At 33.8% G+C, this 27,514-nt stretch overlaps 1 protein-coding gene across 3 annotated transcripts in view; it reads right to left on the bottom strand.

Annotated features, from left to right (window-relative positions):
* LOC138698530 (serine/threonine-protein phosphatase 2B catalytic subunit 3-like) overlaps positions 1-24,213 on the bottom strand; it is an 805,310-nt gene extending 781,097 nt beyond the window's left edge. For all 3 annotated transcript variants that reach the window (XM_069824525.1, XM_069824526.1, XM_069824527.1), the window contains exon 1: positions 24,038-24,213. In XM_069824525.1, the coding sequence (XP_069680626.1) occupies positions 24,038-24,086 (49 nt within the window). In that variant the 5' untranslated portion in view covers positions 24,087-24,213. The remainder of the gene's footprint in view (positions 1-24,037) is intronic.
* Between the last annotated feature and the right edge of the window lie 3,301 nt (positions 24,214-27,514).

Below are 27,514 nucleotides of genomic sequence, written 5' to 3'. Positions count from 1 at the left end.
AGGGACAAATATCAAAATTCTGTTACAGACAGTCTGTAGAACATGCTTTTGCAAATACATTGCAAAAAAAGTGTGAATCTATCTTTAAAAACGGTTTAGATATATCGGTTTTAGTACAATCCTGCATTGGGTATATTTTTTTTTTTTTTTTTTCAAATTTGGACCCCAAATAATATTTTTCCAAAAATTTATATTTGGTTGAGTTCCTACAGCTATGAGCTATCTACTTACAAAAAATTAATATTTTACACCAAATAGGAAAAAAGTAAAAAATACCATCCTCTCTTCTTGAAGCCAGGAAAGCGTTGCAAGCGGGAGCGTTATATCGATAATTTACTGTATTTCAGAGAGTTCTCTAGCCTAATCATAGCGAGATCTTAAGCCCTTATATTTGTTTTATTTGTCCTGATGTTAAGCGGAGACTAAATTTCCATGAAGGACCGTGGCCTCAAGGCAGCACCTCAGCCGTTGCACACACGGTTGATAATGTCAGTACTTACCGAGGGTCAATCCAAAGATCGAACTTTCATCAATTTTCAACCAGTTTTGCCTCTATTAGATCATGTAACACGTCTCAACAACTATTAAAGCCTTGCGGCAAACAAGAGAAATTAGTTATCTGATCGAGAAAGTGGTCATCACGTCTATTAACCCTTTGTTGCTGACCTCAGTGCCGTGTACTTATATAATAATCACGTACTTAACCCTTTGAACCACAGTGGTTTCACTGTGATATCATCTTTCTCCATTCACTTTCTGACCAGCTCCAACAAAGAAACAATTTTAACCAATGTCTACATTAAATTGAGAGATAAAAATTCAGGAGTGCATTATGTCATACCCGTTCAGTTTAACTAAAAAAAAAAAAGTTATAGTATTATTGAAGTATTCGGAGAATTGACTTCGGAATCACGTTTAATACGATTAAAATATAACTCATGAAGGATACATTCTGTAATGCACAAACTGAGTACAGTATTATTCGAAAGATAAATTAAAACACTTAGTATGCAGCTAAACAAAAAGTATTTTCGTTTACAAACAGAATTCATTATAATTCCAAAAGTAAAACATTTGACTCGTTCATATTATATTTTGTGCGAGATCGTGCGTATTTGCTTGTTTTCCGCACAGAACCAATACGCGGTAAGTGTGAAATACCACATTCAGTATTCCCAACATAACACACACAACAATTTCCCTCTTCTTACCGCTTAAGCGCGACATTCATTTTACTGCTTTAGGCTTTTAACATATTATTTTTAGAGAAGTTTAACACAGTAATAATTATAAATTGGAAACTTATCACTGCAATTTCACCTAAATTGCAATGTTAATTATTGTTTTTAAATATTTGCAAAAATTAAGTAAAGTCTACTACTCCACGAAACTTATTGCATTCCTGATACAAGTAACATTAAGGAAGCCGTGAAAAAATCAACAAGATTCCAGATGCCGATGTTATTACTGCAATATGTTATATAAATAATATTGTTAAAATATTAAAATGAAAAATAAATCATTACATAACCTTACCGTTTGTTTTAAGTTCGCATTTATAGACTGGGGGGGAAAAAAAAAGACAGACGTATATCACGGCCTGCTGGAGTATAGTAAACACAGAAAACATTTTATAGCAACAATGTTGAAGAAAGATATTTTGGTTTTCCGACGTTGCCGTCATTAAACAGAAACCAACATGGAGATTTCATTGCAACTAATTAGAAATTCGTCTTTCAGGTATGTAATAAACGATCTTCGCACAAAATAATGTACGATACACGAGCGGTTTCGCTTTTTCAATCTTTTCCTCGACCATGAAAACGTCAACATACCGCTCTTGTAACGTATAATACTATTACAGTTAAACCAGATCTTAAATCTACTTAATAACAGTTCCTCGATATCATTAGTAGTATAGGAGATATTTAAGATGGTAATTTTAAGTGCCTCACCCTGTATACGAGCACGCTTTCCGCTTAAATACAGCTAACCGCACAAGTATGAATCGCGCGGCTCTATCAGCAAATCATACAGCTTTAGCACGTCCATGTCACATGAGCTAATGTTTGATAAGGCTACATAAGCAGACACAATTGACGGTCCACATAATGATTAAAGTCGCAGCTGGCATACTGACAGTTGTTTATACGTCGCTGTGATTGTTATTGTGTGTGTTATGTGGGAGTAGATGAATAGGATGATAACAAGACACTCTTAGCTATTCCTTCCGCCGATAACAGTACAGACTACACAAGCCTAGTTCAAAGTGATGCACTTCTATGAGAAAATACGGCGTAACAATTTCAAATCGTAAGAACTTCTAATATTAAAAATTATCTTCTATAATACGAGTAATGATAGTTTTCCTGTAATTTAATCGAGCTTAACGAATGTTTGTTGTCATGATAATTATTTCGAAACCGGAGGTCGAGAAATAATTATTTAAAGACAGCAAACATCAGTTGTGAAACTTGGGCTCTCACTTTAAGAGAGGTACATAGGTTAAGGGTGTTTGAGAATAAGGTGCTTAGGAAAATATTTGGGGCTAAGAGGGATGAAGTTACAGGAGAATGGAGAAAGTTACACAACACAGAACTGCACGCATTGTATTCTTCACCTGACATAATTAGGAACATTAAATCCAGACGTTTGAGATGGGCAGGGCATATAGCACGTATGGGCGAATCCAGAAATGCATATATAGTGTTAGTTGGGAGGTCGGAGGGAAAAAGACCTTTGGGGAAGCCGAGACGTAGATGAGAAGATAATATTAAAATGAATTTGAGGGAGATGGGATATGATGATAGAGACTGGATTAGTCTTGCTCAGGATAGGGACCAATGGCGGGTTTATGCGAGGGCGGCAATGAACCTCCGGGTTCCTTAAAAGCCAGTAAGTATGTAAGTAAACATGAGTTTAAAAAGCGAAATTAAATTACCTGAGGATAACTATTATCACGAATTGAAGAGTCCACTGCAAGAATGATGGATGTCATTTGGAACACATTTTTGCAGGAGACGCAATTGAAAGTTTGAAATGCTTAGCGCTCAAAGCTTAAGTGAGATTTTCCGATCATTACTGGACAATGACTATCAGTGTTAATGCCATATAACTCTCTATGTACATTCTATATGTCTTAAGCTATGCATTGAAAGTCTTGGTTCGTTTTCGACAAGAAAGTGACATCCATCATTCTTGCAGTGGACTCTTCAATAATTGTATTCGGCAAGATAATCCCAATGCGAACGACTGTAATTCCGAACAACTAAACATTCGAGGTTATAATAATAAGATCCAGAAAAACAGTTGAATCGAAGCAGAGATGATGATAATAAAAGTATCCTTGGAATAAAAACAACTGAATATCTGAGGTTATAACAACACTTCATTTTAATTCTTTTATCATTGGTTATCTACTATAATTTTCAACATTTTAATTTTATTGTAAACATTTTTACTTATAGTAATTAATTGTGCAATTATTGTAATTAATTATTGTTGCATGTTGAGACTGCGAGTTTCACGAAACTGCTTGATTGCTGATACGTCGACACAGAGACTATACAAATAAAAACAAATGAACGTAAAAGGAAAAACTATCACATTAATTTTGAGCAGCAAACTTTTAAGCTTGAGTTGTTGAGGGTACTAGGAACAGTAGACTGTGCCGGTACTATTTCGCATTGTCTGTGATGAGGCGATAGTAGCGATCCTAGTGGTTAGCAACTATCTATGGATGCATATTCCCTACGTATTGAGCTTCGAGACTGCATATACTAGACTGTGTTTTTAACTATCGTCCATTGGCTGAGAAACGTTCGCGTGGGATTATCTCAGGAATAAATGCGGTCAAACTTTGATTCATCCATGGCTGACACTTTTCACTTTTCTGGAGTAGAGACAAAATTCGGAGATTCTGAACGCTTAAGTTCCAAGTTTTACAAAGCATAACATTATTAGTCTTGTCTTAGTACAGATACGGAAATAGTCTTTGTTGTCTTGCGTTCCTCTATGATGTCATATTCTTTATGGGACTCATAAGCAGATAGTGTATGCGGGATGACTTAAGGAAAAGTGAAGTTGTTTCTTATCAGAGTATATGGCACGTGCCGCGTCGTCCGTCTTTTGTGTACCTGGCGAGTACAGCAACGTACAGAACGAAGGAACCCCGGTCTGTTCATAGTAACATTGCAACGCAATGTGTGCAGTTGTTATCCTGCTCAAGTATTTAGTACGATTTGAATAGTGTAGTGCTGATCCATTCATAATGTCGAAGGCAAAACGTTCAATTCGCTCAGAGATACAAAAACGCAATTAATAAGTATGAGAGTGACATTTTATGTATTAACGAAGACAATATCGTGTATACAGTATGTAAAATTGAAATAAGAAAACAGAACTCAGGCTATAGAGAAACATTGCAACAGTGCATCGCACAGGAAATGCTTGAAATTAAATCTGAGGAATCATCATCATCATCATCATCATCATCATCATCATTTAGTTGTGCGAGTCTAAACGAAACGTTTTGCAAAGACATGTGCAACATGATGCTCAGTTCAAATATTCCTCTAAAGAAATTGAGTGATCCTCATTTTAGAGGCTTTCTTCAGAAATTCTCTCGATACAAAAACTGTTTAAGCGATAGGCGAAGACGATTCAGCTTCGACAACTTACGAGAATATATCGCCGTTTACTGCAACGCTGGTAATTGCATCAATGATTACGAGGACTGAACCTTGCAAGGTATATACTACAGTACGTATTTTTCTTTTCCTTCTGACTGTACGGAGACACAGTAGCATGTTGACGTCGTCTGTTTACGTTTAATACCTGTTCAGCCAATGGTCTGAATGATAAAAATGTAACATATAGTAAATGTGCACCTACATTCAACGATAAGTCATCCCGCATCCACTGTCTACTTATAAGGCACATATAGGCTACCTATGAGCAGAAGCAGAGCTGATTCCATTGTTATAAAGTAGAGTCCTGCGTTTGCACACTAAGGATGCTATTCATAGACATTTCGCAGCACGCGCTACGAGCGTACTAAGCTAGCCCCGGCTATCCAATGGTTACTTGTACAGAATTCAAATCATATCCTATCGCTAACACTGGCTTATGAATACGAAAAACGCTAATCATCCACCGGAAACCCGCGCTAAAAATGTCTATGAATACGGCCCCTAGTCTCTCCAAACAGACCGAAACAGTTTAGGTACGTATGGAGTATAGCTTTGCAGCATTCCAACCCTACTTACACAGTTCAGGTCTGCTGTTCAGTGAACATGCGACAACAAAACAAAGTGCTTTAATAAAAGAATTCGGTAGCGAGCACTTCATCAGGAAAAAAGAATATTATTTTATCAACAGTAATCTCACTAGAGGGTTTGATTTATCTAGAGAAAATCAAAACTCGAGTGGGATTTAATTGACTATTACACGATTAGAAGAAAGTAGGCTATATAAAGATTAGAAGTAACAAAGTGTACAATAAAATATTAATTGGCTTACGAAAATACAACTGTCTTCAAATGTATTATTGTACCATCTCAACATTACGCTAGATGGCAGTAGTGTTTTATGATGCTGTTTTCTTGTTACCGGTATCAGTTGTGCCAACTATGGAATCATCATTGAACTCAGTGGCCTGTTACTAGTCAAGAAGGCTTTGTTGATTCAGTTTCATTTTTATTAAGACAGTTGCATTCCACTTCAATTATCCGAATCCCAGTAATCAACGTCACTTGGTAGATGATTTTCAATAAATCTTAATATTAAACAATCTCTGATACGTGACTATCCATAATATCATATAGCAGAAGCTATAACATAACCTAATATACACAAGTGCTAGAAAAGTTTTATTTAACGACGATGACATAAAAAATAAACATGAATAATTTTAAAAGGAATAATTATTGAATGTACAATTTTCAAATTTGAATGTGGTTGGTGGTTCAATTGATGTTATATTGGACGTGTGCGTAATAGAAGTGGAACTCGTTGATTTAGGCCTACATGGTGTATTCAACTTATTCAGGATTTCCGAATGAATAATTTTAAAAGGAATAATTATTGAATGTACAATTTTCAAATTTGAATGTGGTTGGTGGTTCAATTGATGTTATATTGGACGTGTGCATAATAGAATTGGAACTCGTTGATTTAGGCCTACATGGTGTATTCAACTTATTCAGGATTTCCGAATGGTGCTCTTCATTTATTTGTAAATCGGATTTCAGAAGATGCATAGGTATGATCAGTGATTTTTATTAATTCTTGTTCTTGAATGCCAATGCGAGTCATATTTGAAACTGCTGTGCATCCACTGGAGTGTTTTGTAATTTTATATATATTTTTGACGTCCAGACCAGCGCAGTTTCAAATGTTGGCAAACAAAGAAACAAATGCTAGGGACGCGATAAAATTAAACAAATGCTAGGGACGCGATAAAATTGTGCGATAAGCAGCCACGATTGGTTGAAATACGTCCTTTCGTACCGTTTTATTGGTCAAAAGTAGTATGACGTAGTAAGAGTGCAATAGTCAGGAAAAAAGAGAAATGCTTCATCTATAACACTTAAAATGATTACAGTCGTTCATTATAAAGTACAGAGACTCGTAAATCATAAAGACGCGGACAATATAATTTGTCTTATTTTAGTTTATGGTGATATTTCTTTTTTTTCAGTTAATTCCAATCTTTCATTAGATCTAAAGAATCTAGATACGTTTTACTTAATATAAATATCAGGAGTTGACCAATTCCGGAAGTCAGGTACCTATGGCGACTAAACATGTTTATATAGCGCCTGAATTTTTTTTTATCGAGTTCAAATTTTTTAAGACTTCGATTTCTTTTATCTCACTACGACTAACACACAATATTAACAAAAGCTGTTGTAGAAAAAATTCGAATGTGCTTTTTAGATTAGGCTAATATTGTTATATTCCTTGCGCATCTCAAGATAGTAACTACATTAGCTTCAGTATAGAGAACAACGTCTCTGACAGAGTGTATTTGCATTGCATATTTACCTGAGTAATATTGTTTAAGGGGTTAGGTACAGCTTACAGCAGTAAAATTTTGGAAATATTCAACATGTTTTCCTTTCATTACTGTATCTCGTACAATAATGAAAACTACTATGTGTGAAACACTGTTCTTCTGCTATATGAAAATATATATATATATATATATATATATTTTTACGATTAAAAAAAATATTTACTTTTTTTTTTTTTTTTTTTTTTTTTTTTTTTTTTTTCAAAATTCAGTTCACTGTGCATTGATGAAATGTTTTGTGTGTATTTATGCATGTCATATCTACAATATGATGCAAGATCACTTCATACCTTTCATAAATTATCTGATAAAAAATTAATTCATTTTAAAAAATGGTCAAATATCAGTATCTTCTTCTAACACAATATATAGGGCCTATATATATATATATAATTTATTAAGGAATGGAGTTGAAATAGCATGACATTGTAAACATGAGTTTCAGCAATAAAATAAAAGAGAGAGAACATGAAAAAGTTAACAAGTGTATGAGTTATGAGGGAAACGCTTGACCACTGCACAGTGAACTGCCATTATTTTGAATTTTCAAAAAAAAAAATAAATAAATAAATAACTTTTTTAAAATCGTAAAAATACTTTTTTCATATAACTTAGCAGAAGGACAGCGTTTTACACACGCCAATTTTCATTATTGTACAAGACATAGTAATGGAGGAAAAAAATGTTGAATATTTTCAAAACTTTTACTGCTGTAAGCTGTACCTAACCCCTTAATGTATTTCAGTAAATGTATCTTTATCCTGAAAACAGCTTTCCACCTCGCCGTGTTTGCTAAAGTCTTCGGAAAACGATATCATTTCGTATTGACATTTCTTTTGCAGCCCACTGTGCAAAGGTTAGTATTATTATTGTTATTATTTTGTGAAACTGTTGTTGAGTGTGAATACAATAATTACTGATCTGCTGAAGAACTTCAAACTCTTACGTTTCACTGAGTGGCAAGGATAAGAAGGAAACAAATTACAGCGAATGTCACGGTTATGGTTATGGTTCGTTTCAGGTAACCATGGTGTTGAAACCAATAAATAAATAAATAAATAAATAATACTTCTTGCATTCAAAATCGGGCGTAACTTTTTACACACTCGATACGTACCTTATATAGTACATAGGTAAAGTTGCCTATTTCCGTGATACCCTAATCCCGTGATATATATATATATATATATATATATATATATTTTAATTGAATGTCAGTCAAAGCTTTTCCGTTCGATCATAGCGCCAGACATCTTTCTCGAAAGAGTATACATCTTTCGCCTACTTTCGAGAAATCGGTGAACTCCCTAGCAAGATACCCAATCCCGTAACATTCAGTGAAAAAACGTATCACGGAATTAGGAGTAACCTATCACGAAATTAGGCAACTTTACCCTATATTTATGAAAAACATTCTCGCAATAAGAACTTACGTTAATGTGTACCAATAAAATGCAATAATTATAATTGTGCACTTCTAATGACAGTTTAGCTTAACAATATTTACTTGACAGGTTGCTCATATCCTCTCAAACTGAGCGCCTAAATGTATGCTACTTGTCGACAGTCTTGCGAAGCTTGTTGCCTAGGTAGAGGAGGAACTGCTACCAAAGAAATATATATTAAATTTTTAAAGACTGTGAAATAATATGTGGAGAAATACTGTAACAGATATTACAGGATAGAGTTTCTACAAGAAGATTAGACCGTTTCAAGTTGCACTAAGTACGATAAGAGCTGGTAAAAACATCAAATGACCCACACCTTCAGGACGTTTTTAAGCCAGCTGTTTGCATCCATTACTCACTACGTTAAAGCTACGAATGCAATTGACAGCAATGAGATGAGAAATTAACCCAGTCCCCAGATGGAACAATTAACGGCAATGTAATGTTTATTCTGCAGAAGAGAGTCATCACAGTCAGGTTATTCATGGACATAAACTGAAGCTAATTCATCAATTTTAATGCTCTTTTGGGCTTAAGCCATGATGACATCAATGTAGGACATATCCTCAGGGCAGAAGACTGTGGGTATAATTATTCAATGTTAATTTATATGCATTTGTGCAATTTAGAAGTTACAACCAATTACAAAACATTACGTAACTTTATTAATAGGCCTACTATATGCAGAATACAGAGCTGCTCTGCACAAGAAAAAAGAAACAATCTACGTCGATATATTTCATATGACACTGCATTCTCTCACTGCATTCAAAATATAAGCTTATCAGTTAAATGCCGGATGTAACAGCAAAATTAAAAGCTGCATTAAATGGGTGAGAAATCGTTATTATTAAACGTCACGCCTACAATTACGTAATAATAATAATAATAATAATAAATTATTTATTTTATTTATTTATTTATTTATTTACTTATATTTAATGTGCTGTACAACAGCCAGAGGCCACTTACAGTTCAGCACAAACAATGTAACAAAAACAAGTACAATAAAAGTACAAAGAAATAATTAAATTAATGGCAATTAATTAAAATGATAATTACAAATGAAACAATGGAATCATAAATGAAGAATGGAATCTTATAAAATAATATTACAAAGATATACAAGATTATAATACGACAATAATGACAATGAATGGACGGGATAAAATGGATGACTAAACTACATAGCATAATGAGCGAGAATAATATTAAAATGCATATTTAAACAAAAGATATAAATGAAAACAATAAATGAAAATAATAATAATAATAATAATAATAATAATAATAATAATAATTCTTTATTTATACTGGCAGAGTTAAGGCCATAGGGCCTTCTCTTACACTCTACCAGGTCACAAAGTATACAAGCAGTTAAAATCTAACAAAAAAGTTACAGAACAGAATACTAACATATTACAAAAAAAAAATAATAATAATAATAGCATAATAAAATTGACACTAAACAACATGAAAATAATACCATAATAGAAAAAAAATCAAATAAATTGGAATATAGCAAAAGCAACTCATTTAGTACAAATGGTTAAAATGGACAACGTAAGGAAGAATATAACAAAATAGAATGTAATAAAATAATAAAAAAGAAAAAAAAAGAAAGAAAATTAAATAAAATTCGCAATAAAAGGCTATGATAATAAATTCATCAGTTGATAAAGAGAACAAAAAGGGGAAAGGAAGGAAAAGAAATATATAGCCTATATTTTTACAAAACTATCGCAAAGGAAAGGGCTTATAACTGAAAGGAATCTGAATTGAAAAAGTGCAATTTTAATTTATTTTTGAAACTAGACAATGTCCGACAGTCTCTGACATGTTGTGGTAGAGAGTTCCAGAGATGAGCTGCAGTTACGGTGAAAGATGAAGAGTAGAAGGATGTTTTGTGTTTAGGAATGGAGAGTGTGATATGGTGTTGTGAGCGAGTATCTATTTCGTGATATGAGGACAAATGTTGAAAACGAGAAGCTAAGTAGCTAGGGTTAGAGGTTTGAAGAATATTGAAGAGTAAAGTGAGAGAGTGAGTAGTTCTTCGCTCTTTGAGACGGACCCAAGACAGCATATTTAGTGAAGGTGTGACACGTCACGAGAATTATAAAAATAATTGTAATTATGTAATTAAAATGTTAACACGCCCAACAGCGTGCAGCCCATGACAGTTCAAGGGAAGAATTTTGGGTTTTCGATCTAAGTTAAGCCACAGTATCTTAAACGTTTCCTAAGAGATTCGGATTCCAACATTAAGATAAGTTCAGGTGCCAACATCAGATATTACAGCCCAAGACGTGAAATATCGCCTACATTATTGAATCTAGCTATAATTTCCTCTCTAATCCAAACAATTGGCTCGAATCTCTATTTTCGTATCACAACATCACTACCCTATACGGCCAGTTACGTTTCATATTGTATTAACAAAAAAAAATTATAAATTTTGTTTACTTACTTACAAATGGCTTTTCAGGAACCCGGAAGTTCATTGCCGCCCTCACATAAGCCCGCCATCGGTCCCTATCCTGTGCAAGATTAATCCAGTCTCTATCATCATACCCCACCTCCCTCAAATCCATTTTAATATTATCCTCCCATCTACGTCTCGGCCTCCCTAAAGGTCTTTTTCCCTCCGGTCTCCCAACTAACACACTATGTGCATTTCTGGATTCGCCCATAAGTGCTACATGCCCTGCCCATCTCAAACGTCTGGATTTAATGTTCCTAATTATGTCAGGTGAAGAATACAATGCGTGCAGTTCTGCGTTGTGTAACTTTCTCCATTCTCCGGTAACTTCATCCCGCTTAGCCCCAGATATTTTCCTAAGCACCTTATTCTCAAACACCCTTAACCTATGTTCCTCTCTCAGAGTGAGAGTCCAAGTTTCACAACCATACAGAACAACCGGTAATAAAACTGTTTTATAAATTCTAACTTTCAGATTTTTTGACAGCAGACTAGATGATAAAAGCTTCTCAACCGAATAATAACACGCATTTCCCATATTTATTCTGCGTTTAATTTCCTCCCGAGTGTCATTTATATTTGTTACTGTTGCTCCAAGATATTTGAATTTTTCCACCCCTTCGAAGGATAAATCTCCAATTGTTATATTTCCATTTCGTACAATATTCTGGTCACGAGACATAATCATATACTTCGTCTTTTCGGGATTTACTTCCAAACCGATCGCTTTACTTGCTTCCAGTAAAATTCCCGTGTTTTCCCTAATCGTTTCTGGATTTTATATTTATATTATTTATCAATTTTATTATAAATATAAATATAAAATTGTATTATAAACGCAGATAGACTGAAAATTGAACCCAATTGAAACATTTAACTACACATTTCTTCTTTGCATGGAATAAAAACTCTCTCAGGCCAGTTCAGATGTGTTTGTATAATTATTTCATACATACACGATATTTCCAATCGATAGCGACTTCGACACGGCATTTCTTTTGCGGCCCAGTGGACACGCGGTATGCTTGCATGAAAAGAAATCGAATGTAACTTTGTACACACCCGGTAGTAGTAGGTTATTTTACGACGCTTTATCAACATCTAAGGTTATTTAGCGTCTGAATGAGATAAAGGTGATAATGCCGGTGAAATCAGTCCGAGGTCGAGCACCGAAAGTCATCCAGCATTTGCTCATATTAGGTTGAGGGAAGACCCCGGAAAAAACCTCAACCTGGTAACATGTCCCGACCGGGAATCGAACTCAGGTTAAGGCTGGTTCACAATAAACCGGGAACAAGAACCAGAATGAAAACGAGAAGCAGAGGACGTGAATATGAAAATTTTTTATTCACAATAAACAGAGAACGTAGACGACTATGCATATCGATATGCATGTCAATAAGGATATGTAAAGTCGATATTACGCATTATGATGATATTTGTGTATAATTGACCAATGGCGTTCTCTCGTGAGTACAAGGCAGCCAACATAAACACAGGTTAACCAACTTCGAAATTTCAACTGAAACATTTCATTAGGTACAGTACTATAAATATGCCCATGCATCTTTATTATCGCAACCTATTTTAAGTCTACAACATTTGTAATAGAACAAAAATGAACACAACAGTAATTATTGAATTGAAGCATGAATATGTAGTGTGTATGGTAATACAACCAATACAGTATAAAATATGATTCACTTACGATCGGTGTTCAAAGATGCAGCTATTGAAAGCCACCTATTCTCCTTCATTTTCTCATCTTTACACGAGGCTTATCGTAAACGTGAGGATTTTCTTCAACACTCAATATTAGAATCTCATCAAATAAAACTTGCTGCATAATGCACAGCACAGAACAAAATAATGCGTAGGTTTGTCACGGTCTTCTTGCTACAAAATATATGACGACAAAATAGCTTTTAGATGGCAATAGAATGAATCTAGTGGGCTGTGATCGGAAACGTGAACGCCAAAGTTGAAACTTGGCCAACTCTCCGTTCCCGATCTCGGGCTCCGGCAAGCTTTTCGTTAATTGTGAATGCTTACATTTAAATGTATACGTTTTAACAATTTTACAGTTTTCGTTTTCGTTCCGATTCTAGTTTCCGGTTTATTGTGAACAGGCTTTATCTGGTTTCGCGGCCAGACGCGCTAACCGTTACTCTACAGGTGTGGACTACACCCCCGGTATTTCACAATATGACACTATAGAAAAATTCGAGCTGTTATTAATACCTACAAAGATCAGAATTTGGACAATGAAAAATAATGAATAAACTGAGGAATTTAACAATTTTATGAAGACTAGATGAGGTTAATGTCAATAATAAACACAGCGTTGATACTCTGCTATGAGCCAGTATAAACCAGATCAATGGATTGTCCTTAAATTCATTTTAATTCTTATCTCTCTCAATATACTCTGATCTCTTTACATCCTGTAACAACAAGCTGCAACCAACGAATAGCCTAGATTACAACAAAAAAGTGACTTTCAATATAAAATTCATTTGCGAAAAATACAAATTTTATATAATAAAACTGCTCTTTAAAATTTCCGAAGTTTTAAGTTTTTACTTAAACTGAGCAGTTTTATGAGTATGTTCAATCATTTAAGAGTTAGAGTTTGTCACGTCCTAGGACGATAAAAGTAGCATATTTTAGCCATGTCAATTGAAAATGTGTGCATGGAATTATGAAGTTCAATTTACATCCGCTTGTATCTAAACTCCTTCGAATGATACATGTTACTTTTACAGAAAGGCTCTGGGTGCCAAATCAAGGCACTATAGTCATTCCAGCTGACAGGGGAAATTCTGTACCGTAGTTTAAGTATTACTAAGGTTTTGAGGTGGCAGCAACACCAATGATCATCGCTCCTTTTTGGCTAGCAACAAAGAAGTTAGATACTGCAACTAAAGTTTAAAATATGTAAGGCAGAATAAATCATTTTTTACTTGGTTATTTAACGATGCTGTATCAACTACTATGTTATTTAGTTCGATGGAATTGGTGATAGCAAGATGGTATTTGGCGAGATGAGACCGAAGATTCGCTTTACATTACCTAACATTCGTCTCACGGCTGGGGAAAACCTCGGAAAAAAACCAACCAGATAATCAGCCCAGAAGCAAATCAAACCCGAGCACGAGCATAACTCCGCGCTATCGTCTGAGCTAAGCCACTGGCCAAATAAATCATCTTGAAAGACGAAATTCAGCACAATCTTTAAAGCCATGTTGAACTATCATCAACCAAGGAGAATGTCTAAGGATGAGCTATTGGAAAAATTAAACATAAATTATTCTTTGTGAACTTAACTAGCTTCAAAATTGTAATAACTGTACGAGAAAGGAAGAGTTGAGGTGAGTATCCTCTACTGAAGCTCTTGGTCAGCGGTTCCCAAACTGTAGCCCGCATTTCCTTTGACTTAAAAGCGGTTCGTATAATTGTGTTCAAATGGTAATTTTATCATGTCCTCTGATTTTTCTGAGCTTATTGGAAAATTTTACCTCAGGCTATTGAGACACAGAGTTTAACAGGAACAAGATCGTTTGAGTGATTTCTCTTGGGTTGCATGCCTTAGTACAGTGATGTCAAAGCAAGCGCATTTTTCTGACCTTGACGTCGTGCGCGGGCATCAAGCGCTAAGTATGGAAAGAGGAAGGGTTGTGTATATGAATAAGCAGCCTGTTGGATTACGAAAACAGTAGTGTACAAACTTCAAACGGAACGTGAAATTTTATGTCGTTATTTTTATATGGCTTCTTTCTGTTTGATATTATCTATATTGTCTGTAAAATATAAGTACTAATATCAATTTCTTAATGTTGCAGTTGTGTTTTAAATCTTAATAACATAATAAAGAGTTAAGAAGGAATAGTCACATAAATTCCATAGTAGTACAACTATACTGTACTAAATGGATGAAACACATCATTCATAAAGACAGTGATATCCCCCCCACCCAAAAAGAGATTGGGTATGACATGGTACCTTTAGCCTTATAAAAGTAATCAATAAACTAATCAAAACAATATACAGTACAAAGCAAAGTTATCTAGGTGCTGTATATGGTTTAAGTGTAGCTAATATTCCATAACAAAACTCTTATTGCATTATGCTTTTAAGGAGATATTGGTGAGCAACTTCCTATCATCAGAATATTAAATTATTTTCTCGAAAAGTGCTGAAGCTATAGAGCTGATATTTTTACAACACATGGGCACGTATCTTTTGCTTATGATGTAACAGTAGTTGCTTTGTTAATTCATTTCCTTACAAACAATTTCCATGCGAATATTTTCAAAATTTTCAATACACTATCTTCAGTAATACGTATTTACGGTATTAGATTTACGAAAACATTCTGTAAGGCTACTAAATAAATAGGCCTATACCTGAAAATTTCACTTTTCTATAAATAAAAGTTGAGAAAATATTTCTTTTGAATAAAAAAATCAAACTTGTGAAAAATGAGCATTAAAATTAAAACTTACATTCTTATAATGCACTTATACTTCTCAGACAAATCTAAAAATTACCATGGATACAGTTGTAATAAGTTCTCTTCCCTTCATCTATTGAATCAGTGCTGGCCATCCCTGAATATAGCTCGATCAAGCTGCATGTACTACCTCTTTCGTCTGTCTCTTTCTTTTCCGCTGTAAAGCGCTCAGGCTCTCCTGGGCTCTAAAGCGCGCGCTTGCTCCTATGGGCATCAATTGACATGAGTGCCTTAGTATGTCATCTTTAGCGCTTTTAATGCTTTAAATTTCAGTCTTTAGATTCCAACTTTAACAGCATTTACCATTTAGGTTAAGACTGAAGCAGTCCACTGCGTTGTGGAGTAACGATTACCATGTCTAACCGTGAAATGAACGGGCCAGGGTTCAAATCCTGGATGGAACAAGTTACCTGGTTGTGATTTTTTCTGAGGTTTTCCCTCAACTCATTGAAAGTAAATGCTGGATAACTTTCGAACCTGGACTCTGGACTCGTTTCGCTGGCATTATCACCTTCATTTCACTCAGATGCTACATAACCATTACAGTTGATAAAGCGTCGTAAAATAATCCAATAAAAAATTCAAGCAACAGAGTGACACTTGAGAATTCGGTTCAATTGTTCTTCTCAGCGACTTTTAGCAACAAAATAATTTTGGTGAACTCTCGTCCCATACCATTATAAAATAAATTAATATACTGATTCCTTAGCAATAAAATTAAGAGAATATGTTCCTTTCTGCAATGAAAAAGAAACATTTGGGTGAAAAAACATTCTTCATTCATTCATTCATTTAGTGTTCTGCCCGAGGGCAGGTTTTTCACTGCAAACCCAGCTTTCTCCAATGTTTCCTATTTTCTGCCTTCCTCTTTGTTTCTTCATATGATCCATATATTATCTTAATGTCGTCTATCATCATCTTCTTTTACCCTGAAATCTTCTCTCGTTCACCATTCCTTAAAGTGCATTCTTTAAGAGGCAGTTTCTTCTCAGCCAGTGACCCAACCAATTCCTTTTCCTCTTCCTTATCAGTTTCAGCATCATTCTTTCTTCACCCAAGTTTTTCTTGGGAAAGATAAATGCGGTAGCTTTCCGTTGCTTTCCGCACACCACTCTCTCTTTCGCATCTTAATAAGATCCCAGGGACCCCAGCGTGGAGGTGAAGAGAATGGATTTGACTAATTAGGCTCTCCGTACTTCACTGAAATTCACCGCAAGGGTTAAATATCAGTTATATCGGGGTTTCTGACCCGATCAGAGACCGAGAAATCTCAATTTAGTGGCAAAAAATAATTTGTCCATCAAAGGGGAGCAGCTGTTAGAATTATCTTCTGATTCGAGCTAGGGAATCGAGTTTTCTGCGACGATCATAGTGCACTTTTGTTGAATGCATTACCTTCTCATTCGAGCTAAAGAATCAAGTTTTCTACTACGACCATGCTACAATTTTTGTTGTATGCATTACCTTCTGATTCGAGTTAAAGAATCGAGTTTTCTACGACGGCCATGCTGCAATTTTTGTTGAATATATTACCTTCTCATTCGAGCGAAAGAATCGATTTTTCTACGACGACCATGCTGCAATTTTTGTTGAATGCATTACCTTCTCATTCGAGTTAAAGAATCGAGTTTTCTAAGACGACCATGCTGCAATTTTTGTTGAATGTATTACCTTCTGATTCGAGCTAAAGAATCAAGTTTTCTACTACGACTATGCTGCAATTTTTGTTGAATGCATTACCTTCTCATTCGAGCGAAAGAATCGATTTTTCTGCGACGACCATGCTGCAATTTTTGTTGAATGCATTACCTTCTCATTCGAGCTAAAGAATCGAGTTTTCTAAGACGACCATGCTGCAATTTTTGTTGAATGCATTACCTTCTGATTCGAGCTAAAGAATCGAGTTTTCTACGACGACCATGCTACAATTTTTGTTGTATGCATTACCTTTTGATTCGAGCTAAAGAATCGAGTTTTCTACGACAACCATGCTACAATTTTTGTTATATGCATTACCTTCTCATTCGAGCTAAAGAATCGATTTTTCAACGACGACAATGTTGCAATTTTTGTTGAATGCATTACCTTTTGATTCGAGCTAAAGAATCAAGTTTTCTACGACGACAATGCTACAATTTTTGTTGTATGCATTACCTTTTGATTCGAGCTAAAGAATCGAGTTTTCTACGACAACCATGCTACAATTTTTGTTATATGCATTACCTTCTCATTCGAGCTAAAGAATCGATTTTTCAACGACGACAATGTTGCAATTTTTGTTGAATGCATTACCTTTTGATTCGAGCTAAAGAATCAAGTTTTCTACGACGACAATGCTACAATTTTTGTTGTATGCATTACCTTTTGATTCGAGCTAAAGAATCGAGTTTTCTACGACAACCATGCTACAATTTTTGTTATATGCATTACCTTCTCATTCGAGCTAAAGAATCGATTTTTCAACGACGACAATGTTGCAATTTTTGTTGAATGCATTACCTTTTGATTCGAGCTAAAGAATCAAGTTTTCTACGACGACAATGCTACAATTTTTGTTGTATGCATTACCTTTTGATTCGAGCTAAAGAATCGAGTTTTCTACGACAACCATGCTACAATTTTTGTTATATGCATTACCTTCTCATTCGAGCTAAAGAATCGAGTTTTCTACGACAACCATGCTACAATTTTTGTTGAATGCATTACCTTCTGATTCGAGCTAAAGAATCAAGTTTTCTACTACGACTATGCTGCAATTTTTGTTGAATGCATTACCTTCTGATTCGAGCTAAAGAATCGAGTTTTCTACGACAACCATGCTACAATTTTTGTTATATGCATTACCTTCTCATTCGAGCTAAAGAATCGATTTTTCAACGACGACAATGTTGCAATTTTTGTTGAATGCATTACCTTTTGATTCGAGCTAAAGAATCGAGTTTTCTACGACGACCATGCTACAATTTTTGTTGTATGCATTACCTTTTGATTCGAGCTAAAGAATCGAGTTTTCTACGACGACAATGCTACAATTTTTGTTGGATACCCTACATGACCATGCATCCTGATGTTTCCCGAATTGCAATACAAGTCTTACTTAAACATATTAGTACATTTTCTGCTCTAGTTTTATTGAAGAAGAAGTAAAGTTAATGTCTGCGATTTTGAGTACAGTATCTACAAAATTTGAGCCAGACTTTGCAAAACTGAGAGCTGCAAAGCAACATCAACAATCCCATTGACAATCTTATTGTAAGTCTAAAAATCTAGTTTCATTTTAACACCAATGGCATGATACAATAGTAAAAAATAGCAACTTTATGTTCATATATTTTCAGATTATATTAAAAAAATGAGTTGGTTGGGTCACTGGCTGAGAATAAACTGCCTACTAAAGGATGCACTGGAAGGAATGGTGAATGGGAGAAGGAGTGGGGGCAGAAGAAGATATCAGCTGATTGACGACATCATAGGCAGAGACTAAGAAGAAGATTGGAGAATGCTAGGTTTGCAGTGGAAGACCTGTCATTTGGCAGAACATTATATACTAGTATCTATATTAAAAAATTAAACTGAAATTTAATATCACTATCAATTCAATAAGAATGTTCAATTTAGCATAATTACATAAATATTTAATAGGCCTATACAGTATAGAACATGTTAACCAGTCTAGATTATGCAAAACATACTAGGAAATTCACAAAAATGAAGTAACGGTATGATCTTTAAGGGAGCCGTGACACTCAAAGTTTGGGAACTCCTCCTCTAACCCTTGTATAATAACTGAAAGAGGAAATTGAAAACGAAAACTAGACAAATGAAAAACAGGAGGGGCTTTCATATATTCTTTGGTATCTCACAAATTTTCCCAATTAAAAAAGCAACAATGAAAATTTGACAAAAGCAACAATGAAAATTTGACAAAAGCACTCCAACAAAAGTAAAATATCACATTTCGGTTATGGGTTATCTCATACTTTTACTCGAACAAGCAACTGATTCATCAAGGAAAAAAATAAATAAGTAAACTGAGATTCTGGCTGATATGTACATCTATTATCAGGCAGTACATCTCACTTGACGATTATGTGTCAGAGGAAGAACAATTGTTTGTATGCTCTGAAATCTAATTAGAGTAATATGTAGAACTGGCCACCCTACCTCATTATCTCCTGGCCTAGTTGCCTTATAAGTGGTGCCTTATTGGTATCACTTGTGAGGTTCAGACCTGTATTCGAACAGTTGACTAAACAAACACAATAACATATCAATAAAATTAATCGTTACTTTGACTGTCCAGATTACAAACGTTCTGAATGCCAGTGGAATATAAAAAAACGTTTCAACTCAATTGTACTAATCTAAATTTATCAGAGACGAAAGGGATAACGTTCATTTGTTTTATAAAAAGAAACCTGTAATTTTTTTTTTTCGAAATTTAAAAATCTTGACCTTACCTTGTGAATAAATTCTATTCCTGAAAATGTTTTATGTTAAAAAAAAAAAGACATAATTTTAGTACTAATCCAGAACATTCAAAATTTTAGTAGAGCCTGTAAGAAACAAATCAGATCTCCATTTATACCCTCTGTTAGTCTTGGCTGTTATAAAAATGATGTTCACTATCAATGCACTATTTATTATCTTAAAGCTTTGAAAGATCAAGAGAAAAAATTTAGAACAGAATTAACAAAAGTTCTTCACATTCATACTTTCTACTCAACTGATGAACTGTTTATGCTTTATAAGTTAAATTAATCTCATTTAATAATTATACATTTGTATACTTCTCCTATACATTTTTGTTTGTCCCATATCTCAAAGCTACAATACCGATGTAAGATCTATGAAATACAATATTTAAATAAAATTAAAAGATACTATTAAAATTATCCCCAGAGATCTAACAAGGAAGAGAAGAAAGGAAAGGACAAATTTTCATAATTCAGAAATAATAATGAAACTGTAAATGAGTAATTTCGGTTATGGATTGGTTATTCATTGACTCTATCACTAAATTATTTTAAGAATTCACGAGACGAAAAAAATGAAGAAATAATCATGAAAATTACGGAAGACGCGCGTCTGAATTAAAAGAAAATATGTTAGCCTATGTGACTTTAAAAAAAAGTGGATTACTTATTGATGGCTTAGAAATGATACTGCGTATCTGTAAATTTGCATATGAATGAAACAATTGTTTTAAAAATTAAGTTTTCCCAAAATAGACTAATTTTTACATAGGCCTACTTATATTTCTGTTTTGTAAGATTTTCTACTCGAGGGCAAAATATTAGTTAACTTTCCAATTTTGAAATAATAATAATAATAACGTAGTTAATATAAATAATAATGTAGTTAACTAAGTGATCATTTTTTGTAGATACGAAGTATCACTTCTCAGCCATCGTTATGATTAACCGATTACTCCCCTTTGCATAGCGAAATGACATAATGAAATAAACATCTCTCAAACATAGTTGACCGAACGGTTTGCAATATATAAACACGATGCCAAAAAGTACAATCTGAAGTTTCAGTCTTTTAGAAAGGAGTAGGCTATTTCAAAATGATTGATTTACAAAGATAACGACCTATCCTTCCCCTAGCTTGACTTGGCAAGACATTCTAAGTGGAAAACAGCAACCAGTTGTGACTACTCCCACTGATCAATAAAATTACGATTTATTTTTCAGTTTCGAATACCAATCGAATATCAAAAACACTTCACTGTGACTAATTAATAAGGACCATATGCTAAAGGCTACGATTTATTTGCTAAAATCAAAGACCAGATGTTATAATTACAGCAATGGACTGTATAGTAATTAAATGACAACACGAAAGGAAATGGCATCTCTATGAGATAAGATGACAAGATGTTACACATCTGTCTTATTTACAAGGCTGTAATGTTATCAAGAAGGCACTCGAAGATTATTTTGAGTTCCTTGAAAGAACAATGTAGCCCTACGCATATTTTCGATCTGACTTGTATACCTAGCTTTAAATGACTATCTAATATTATTAAAATATATAACATACCGGTACTTAAAACTAGGGAGGTGTATACAAATTTATGAAATGAACTTTATTTTCATAAATGGAGATGGCAATAAAATTAGAAAATATTAACTTTAATTTTAAGTATCTAAATATGACTATATACTAGGCCAAGAAAAGAATAGGCCTCATTTAAGTTACGGTACATCACAACAGAAGTTAAGATTAATTGAAGGGCAAGTCAAACGTCTATATTTTATTTAAAAAAAAACGCGGTTTCTTCTGCCTTTTAAAACCACAAGTTGCTGTGATTTTTTTTTTCACCTTACTTAAATTTAACTTGAGTCTACAATCTGAAATAGGCTTACAAAGGCAATACAGTATTTTAAACATTTATTTTAGAATGTCTTTATCTACATAATAATACGATAAAATTATCATAACATATTACGGTACCGGTATCACGATAATAAATTATAAGAACTAAAAATATTCAAAATTAATTCCCATCAGCGTAGCAGTTACAGTACCCGGTATATTAATTCTGAATCAGCATTTTTTAACTCCTCTATTCTGATTTTAACTTTCATGACTCGTCTATCATTTGTTTGCATAAACATCTGGCCCACACCTTCCAAGCAAAAAATGAGAATCCAGGTCGTCTGTTTCACTGACCTAAACACAAACTTTAAGGGTTAACGCCCTGTCTATAAACTATTTGCACGTATTATAATTTTAATTGTACCGGCACTTGTTAAAAATATTAACACCTTAAACAAATTAATATCTATACGGCAGTTATGAAATGCCTAGGTTATGAAAGCACGAGATGTATACTTTTCTAGTCACCTTGATGACCTTCCGAGATATGTCTGTGCCCCAGTTACGACCACTTGTTCTAGAATTATCATCTTAATAAAATATAACTTGAATTTTAATTATACAAATTAAGAAATCTCAATATTACTTTTCACAACACCACATAATTTGCTAACCATAAATGGATACATAATTTGCTTAATTCCCATTTCTATTTGTAAACGTCTTTAACTACGTTCTATATATATACAAAATATGGATCACCTAATTAATTACAGTAGGCTTGATGCTTATAACCACAATGATGATCTAAATATTTCACTTTATTTTTAGCTTAAGAATAGAAAAACAAAATCTGAAGAAAAAATTATAATTACCCTATAATTTAGTTACAAATCAAATTGACATGTTTCTTTGCTTTAATAAACAGCCCAATTATAAATGGGCTATTTGGAATCTGCAAGAATCAATTATGCATGTTTCTGCAAATTTCATAAGTAGATAGTAGGCTAATGTATAACATTCGTTCACTTTTATAATGCTGACAAGTATCCAGCATGCATGTTCAATGATCATCAAGTAGCACTGAAAGTTATGAACTAATCAATAATAAGCATAGCATATGTAAGACTGTAAACTCTTGTTTTGAATCCTACCATTTGAACTAATCGACACAATTATTTAGGCCTAATACGTATTAATAAAATTCAAGGTTATAGCAAAACGCAGTTGTTTACAAACACAATATATGCCTACTATAGATTCGCAAAAATTTTAATAATGCAATTATCGTACGACTAGCAAAAGGAAGGGTTATTAAAAACTCGAAAATACAATTTAAAACACGTATAAAATACAACCCCTTATCTCAAAAACAGACAATTGACTATAATAACTGCAACTTTCAGCGTAAGTAATCTTAGCTTACAATACAAAGCTGTCATTTGTATAGTTTTATTTATTTTATAAAAGTGACCTAATTCTACAATGTATCTGCACCAACAACTCAAATATTGCTCAGGCCGTCAAACAAATCTGACCACAATCTTATAATGTGGGAGTACCCAGCATTATGGAAGTGCGTCTGATACAAGGGCAAATAAGTCACCATACTACTCTCTATTACAAGTGTTAACAGTCGAAAATATGTGCATAGTTTTGCATTTTATTCTAGTATAACTTATGGAAAATACTTCAAAATTATTTTATTCTGTCAAGTCAATTCATATGTAATCCTGATAGCATGTCAACATGATCGAAGATTGTAAACATTGATATATTTCGCTGGTGCAAAACTTCCCGTTAAAACTATGTATTAATAAGGGGAAATAATACGGCGAGGCATTTGAACATACGATAAAATTGGCTATCACGCACACTATCACAGCATATTCATAAAGAGCTAATAAAAATTAATACTGTCAAAAACGTCAACATCTTAATAACCCAACTTCCAGCAGACGACATGGGCGAGGAACAAGCATATTTTAGTTACATGAGGCAGAGAACATTATTCGTACGCATCATACAAAGAAATATAGCATCAATTTGAACTTCATTTGAGCATTCAGTAGCAATTTATCAAAATTATTACAATAATATTCGTCAGGTAATCGATAGAAATGGCGACTGAGAAAATCAATCCCGTACAAGAGAAATGTACCATCCCACTTTTATATGTATATCATAACACTCACTTTTGATAACCCGCTCCGTGGTGGAAAGCTTCGTATTGTTTGATGACATTTTACAGTTTTCTGACAATTATACTACACCATAAACATCGGATGTTCGAGAAAACCACAGATTTCACAAGCTAAATTCTACTGTGCCACAAGATGTCGCTAACTGAAACTTCCACTGCACTGCGCCTTGCGCATCTTTCTGCGCACGGAAATCATTCCCACCAGTCCTCGAATACCGCAAACACCCTAGGAGTGGCGCACCTGTACGGGACGTTTGAATCCATAGATTCTGCCACGATAAATGTTATTTCTAATATAAATTAAACTAGACACATTTTTAATAAGCTGTAACTCTAGCGGTATTAAAAAATATAGATAAGGAAGCGTCAATTGCAATCACACAAAGCTCTGCAATACGATTCCATGAAAAACAAAACAAAATCTGTGTGAAAACATGCCAGATTTCCTAAGTAAATACACCTATTTCTTTTTAATTAAATATATCGCCAATTTAACCCCTTAAAAACCGAAAAACAAGTTAAATACCAGTTAGTAAAAATCACTGATACTGTAAAAACTATATATTATTAAAATATTAAGCGCTTTAACATAAATATATAGGTATGCTACACAATAATTAATATCAATTAATTAATACGTACTATAACAATAAAGTTGTGAAGTATTATTACTCATCATTGTCTGAATATGTATGACATAAATAAAATGCATGAGGCATAATGAATATAATGCAAGTATGAGAGATAATGCTACATCAATTAAGATTATTCAGTTCATCTCTGTTTCTGTGTTAACTCTGTTCCTTTCAATGATGCATACAGGGTGCGAATTAACGGGAGGGGATGGGGGGATTTCCCCCCCCCCTTGTTGGAAAGTTATTCCCTTCTAATAATTTCATATTAACATCCCTGTCAGAGATAACTTCTATCCCCCTCACAAAATATAATTTTATTGTTTTAATATGAGTCAGTGGCGTATACTGGTTAAAGGGTTTGGGCTACTGCTGACCCTATTATTACACAAAATATATCTAACAATTACTTTAATTTTAATTACTATGGTAAAACTAATAATACAAAATTATTACATTATGTTATATTATAAACTTTTTCTTTTGTAATTTCCTTGGGCTACCGCCGGTAGCCCCGGTAGCCCGCAATATACGCCCCTGATATGAGTATACTTTATAAAGTATAAAGTACGGTAAGCAAAGAAAATAATATAATTGATGTATTATCACCGCTGACAATAATATAATCAGTAACTTAGAAATTACACATCATATCTCTTAAGCCTGCTCAAGGCTATAATTATTATTATTATTATTATTATTATTATTATTATTATTATGAAGATGCAAGACAAGCAACTCAGTGCGACCAAACGTTGAACTGTATCGAATGAGGATAATAACAATTTTATGTATGATATTCTCTATCTAGATTATATCCCCCTCCCACATCAGAAATCTTAATTCGCACCCTGAATGCATATATTTAACTTTCTTACATATCTTTCCCTACTTTTGGTAAGGTTTACTACTCTATAAATGTTACAATTTAACCCTCTAACTAGTATTGAAGACTATATTAAATGGAGCATTGTGAATTAATTAGGTGTATCTCATGTTTCATTTATAAATGTTTTCTACTACTCCCTTTCAGTTTTGTCCTGGTGGTTCAGGGAGCCCGGTGTACCTCCTACTGTACTGGCAAACCCCACGGTCCAGGTAACACAGGGGTTTTCTCTGGTGAGCTACAGTTCCCCTGTGGCATCCCAATAAATCTCCATAGGCCTAATCATTTCATCTCATCGTAGCTGTAGTGTAGGCCAGCCTCCTATGGCGTATTGATGTTAAATTTAAAAATGTAAGAGTAAAGAAATAATTTGAAATTCTATTTAGAACGTATGGAGGAAGACAGATTGCCTAAGATTGCTAAAGAATATAAACCTCGTAGAAGATACCACCTAGTCAGACCAAGGACAAGATGGCGTGACCTGTGACATTGGATCAGGTTACATTGCCTACTCCCTGCAGTGGATGATGATGTTTTTTGTTCTTGTTTACAAATGGCTGCAGCTTGTTTACACCAGTAGTCATCGTGCCTCCCATTCTGTGTAGACATTCCATCAAGCAGTCGTGGCCAATCTCCAACCTAAAAAATACTATTGCTGTTTTCCTTGGAGGGTGTAGAATATCCTGTTGATATTTCTTATTTAGTAGTTACCGGTATCTCGTGTTAGGCCTACATTCAAGTTTCTTGTGGCAAACTTCTTGTTTTAATTAATATAATTCTTCAAGTGACATTTGTTTTGGTGGTTTTGTAACAATTCTAGAACAATAAAATTTTTCTTTTATCCCCTATACTTTTTAAAATTTATGTAACATGGGAGTATTGTTTTGTATTGTATTTATTAACATTCCATGGTATTCATACATTGCTTCACAGCTAGAATATGGAACAAGTCAAAAAACTTAATACCGGTACTATTATAAAGTCTTAATTTATAGTAATAGTCTAGATGAAATATATACCCTACAGAAGAGATTTATAATATAGTCTACTAGTACAACACAAAGTTTTAGTACCAATTTCATGAAGCGTTATTGAATGTCATGAATTCACATACAGAATAGAAGGCGTGAGAAATTAGGTACTTCTTTAATTTAGCCCTAAATAATCTTATGTTTTGAGTTTCATTTTTTATATCGATAGGGAGGCTATTAAAAATTTTGCCTGCCATATAACGCACTCCTTTTTGATAGCACGATAGACTTGCCGATGGAGTATGAAAGTCATTTTTTGACGTGTATTTATGCTATGAACTGTTGAATTAGTTACAAAGTTTTCACGATTACATAAGAGGAAGATTATTAATGAAAAGATATACTGACAAGCCATGGCCATTATTTGTAGTTTTTTTTATATAGTCCTACAAGATTCCCTAGATTTGGCACCTACTATTATTCTAATTGCTGTTTTTTGTAATAGGAATATACTGTTACTATCTGTGGAATTTCCCCAGAATATTATTCCAAAACTCATTACCGAGTGAAAGTATGCAAAGTATATTGTTTTAAGGTATTGATATTTACTATCTTTTGCATAGATCTAATAGCAAAACATGCTGAATTTAGTTTGGGGGTAATTTCTTTAATATGACTTTTCCAATTTAACACATTATCGATTTTTAAGCAAATAAATTTGGTTGTTGTTGTTTCTAATAGGGATCTATTGTTAATTATTGCGCTAGAAATTTGCGAGGTTGAATTTGGACAGGATTTAAATTGAATTATATTTTGTCACAATTTAATACTAATTTATTGACTGAGAACCAGTCACATATTTTGAAGAGAATTTCCTCTGTTGAAGACTGGAATGTGTTGGAGTTATTGGCTGTAATTACTATACTTACTATACTATACCATACTTGTGTCATCTGCAATAATGACAACATAACACACAC

The sequence above is a fragment of the Periplaneta americana genome, chromosome 4 (assembly GCF_040183065.1).
Source record: "Periplaneta americana isolate PAMFEO1 chromosome 4, P.americana_PAMFEO1_priV1, whole genome shotgun sequence".
In the NCBI taxonomy this organism is placed as follows: domain Eukaryota; kingdom Metazoa; phylum Arthropoda; class Insecta; order Blattodea; family Blattidae; genus Periplaneta; species Periplaneta americana.
This window is presented reverse-complemented; position numbering and strand designations above follow the sequence as displayed.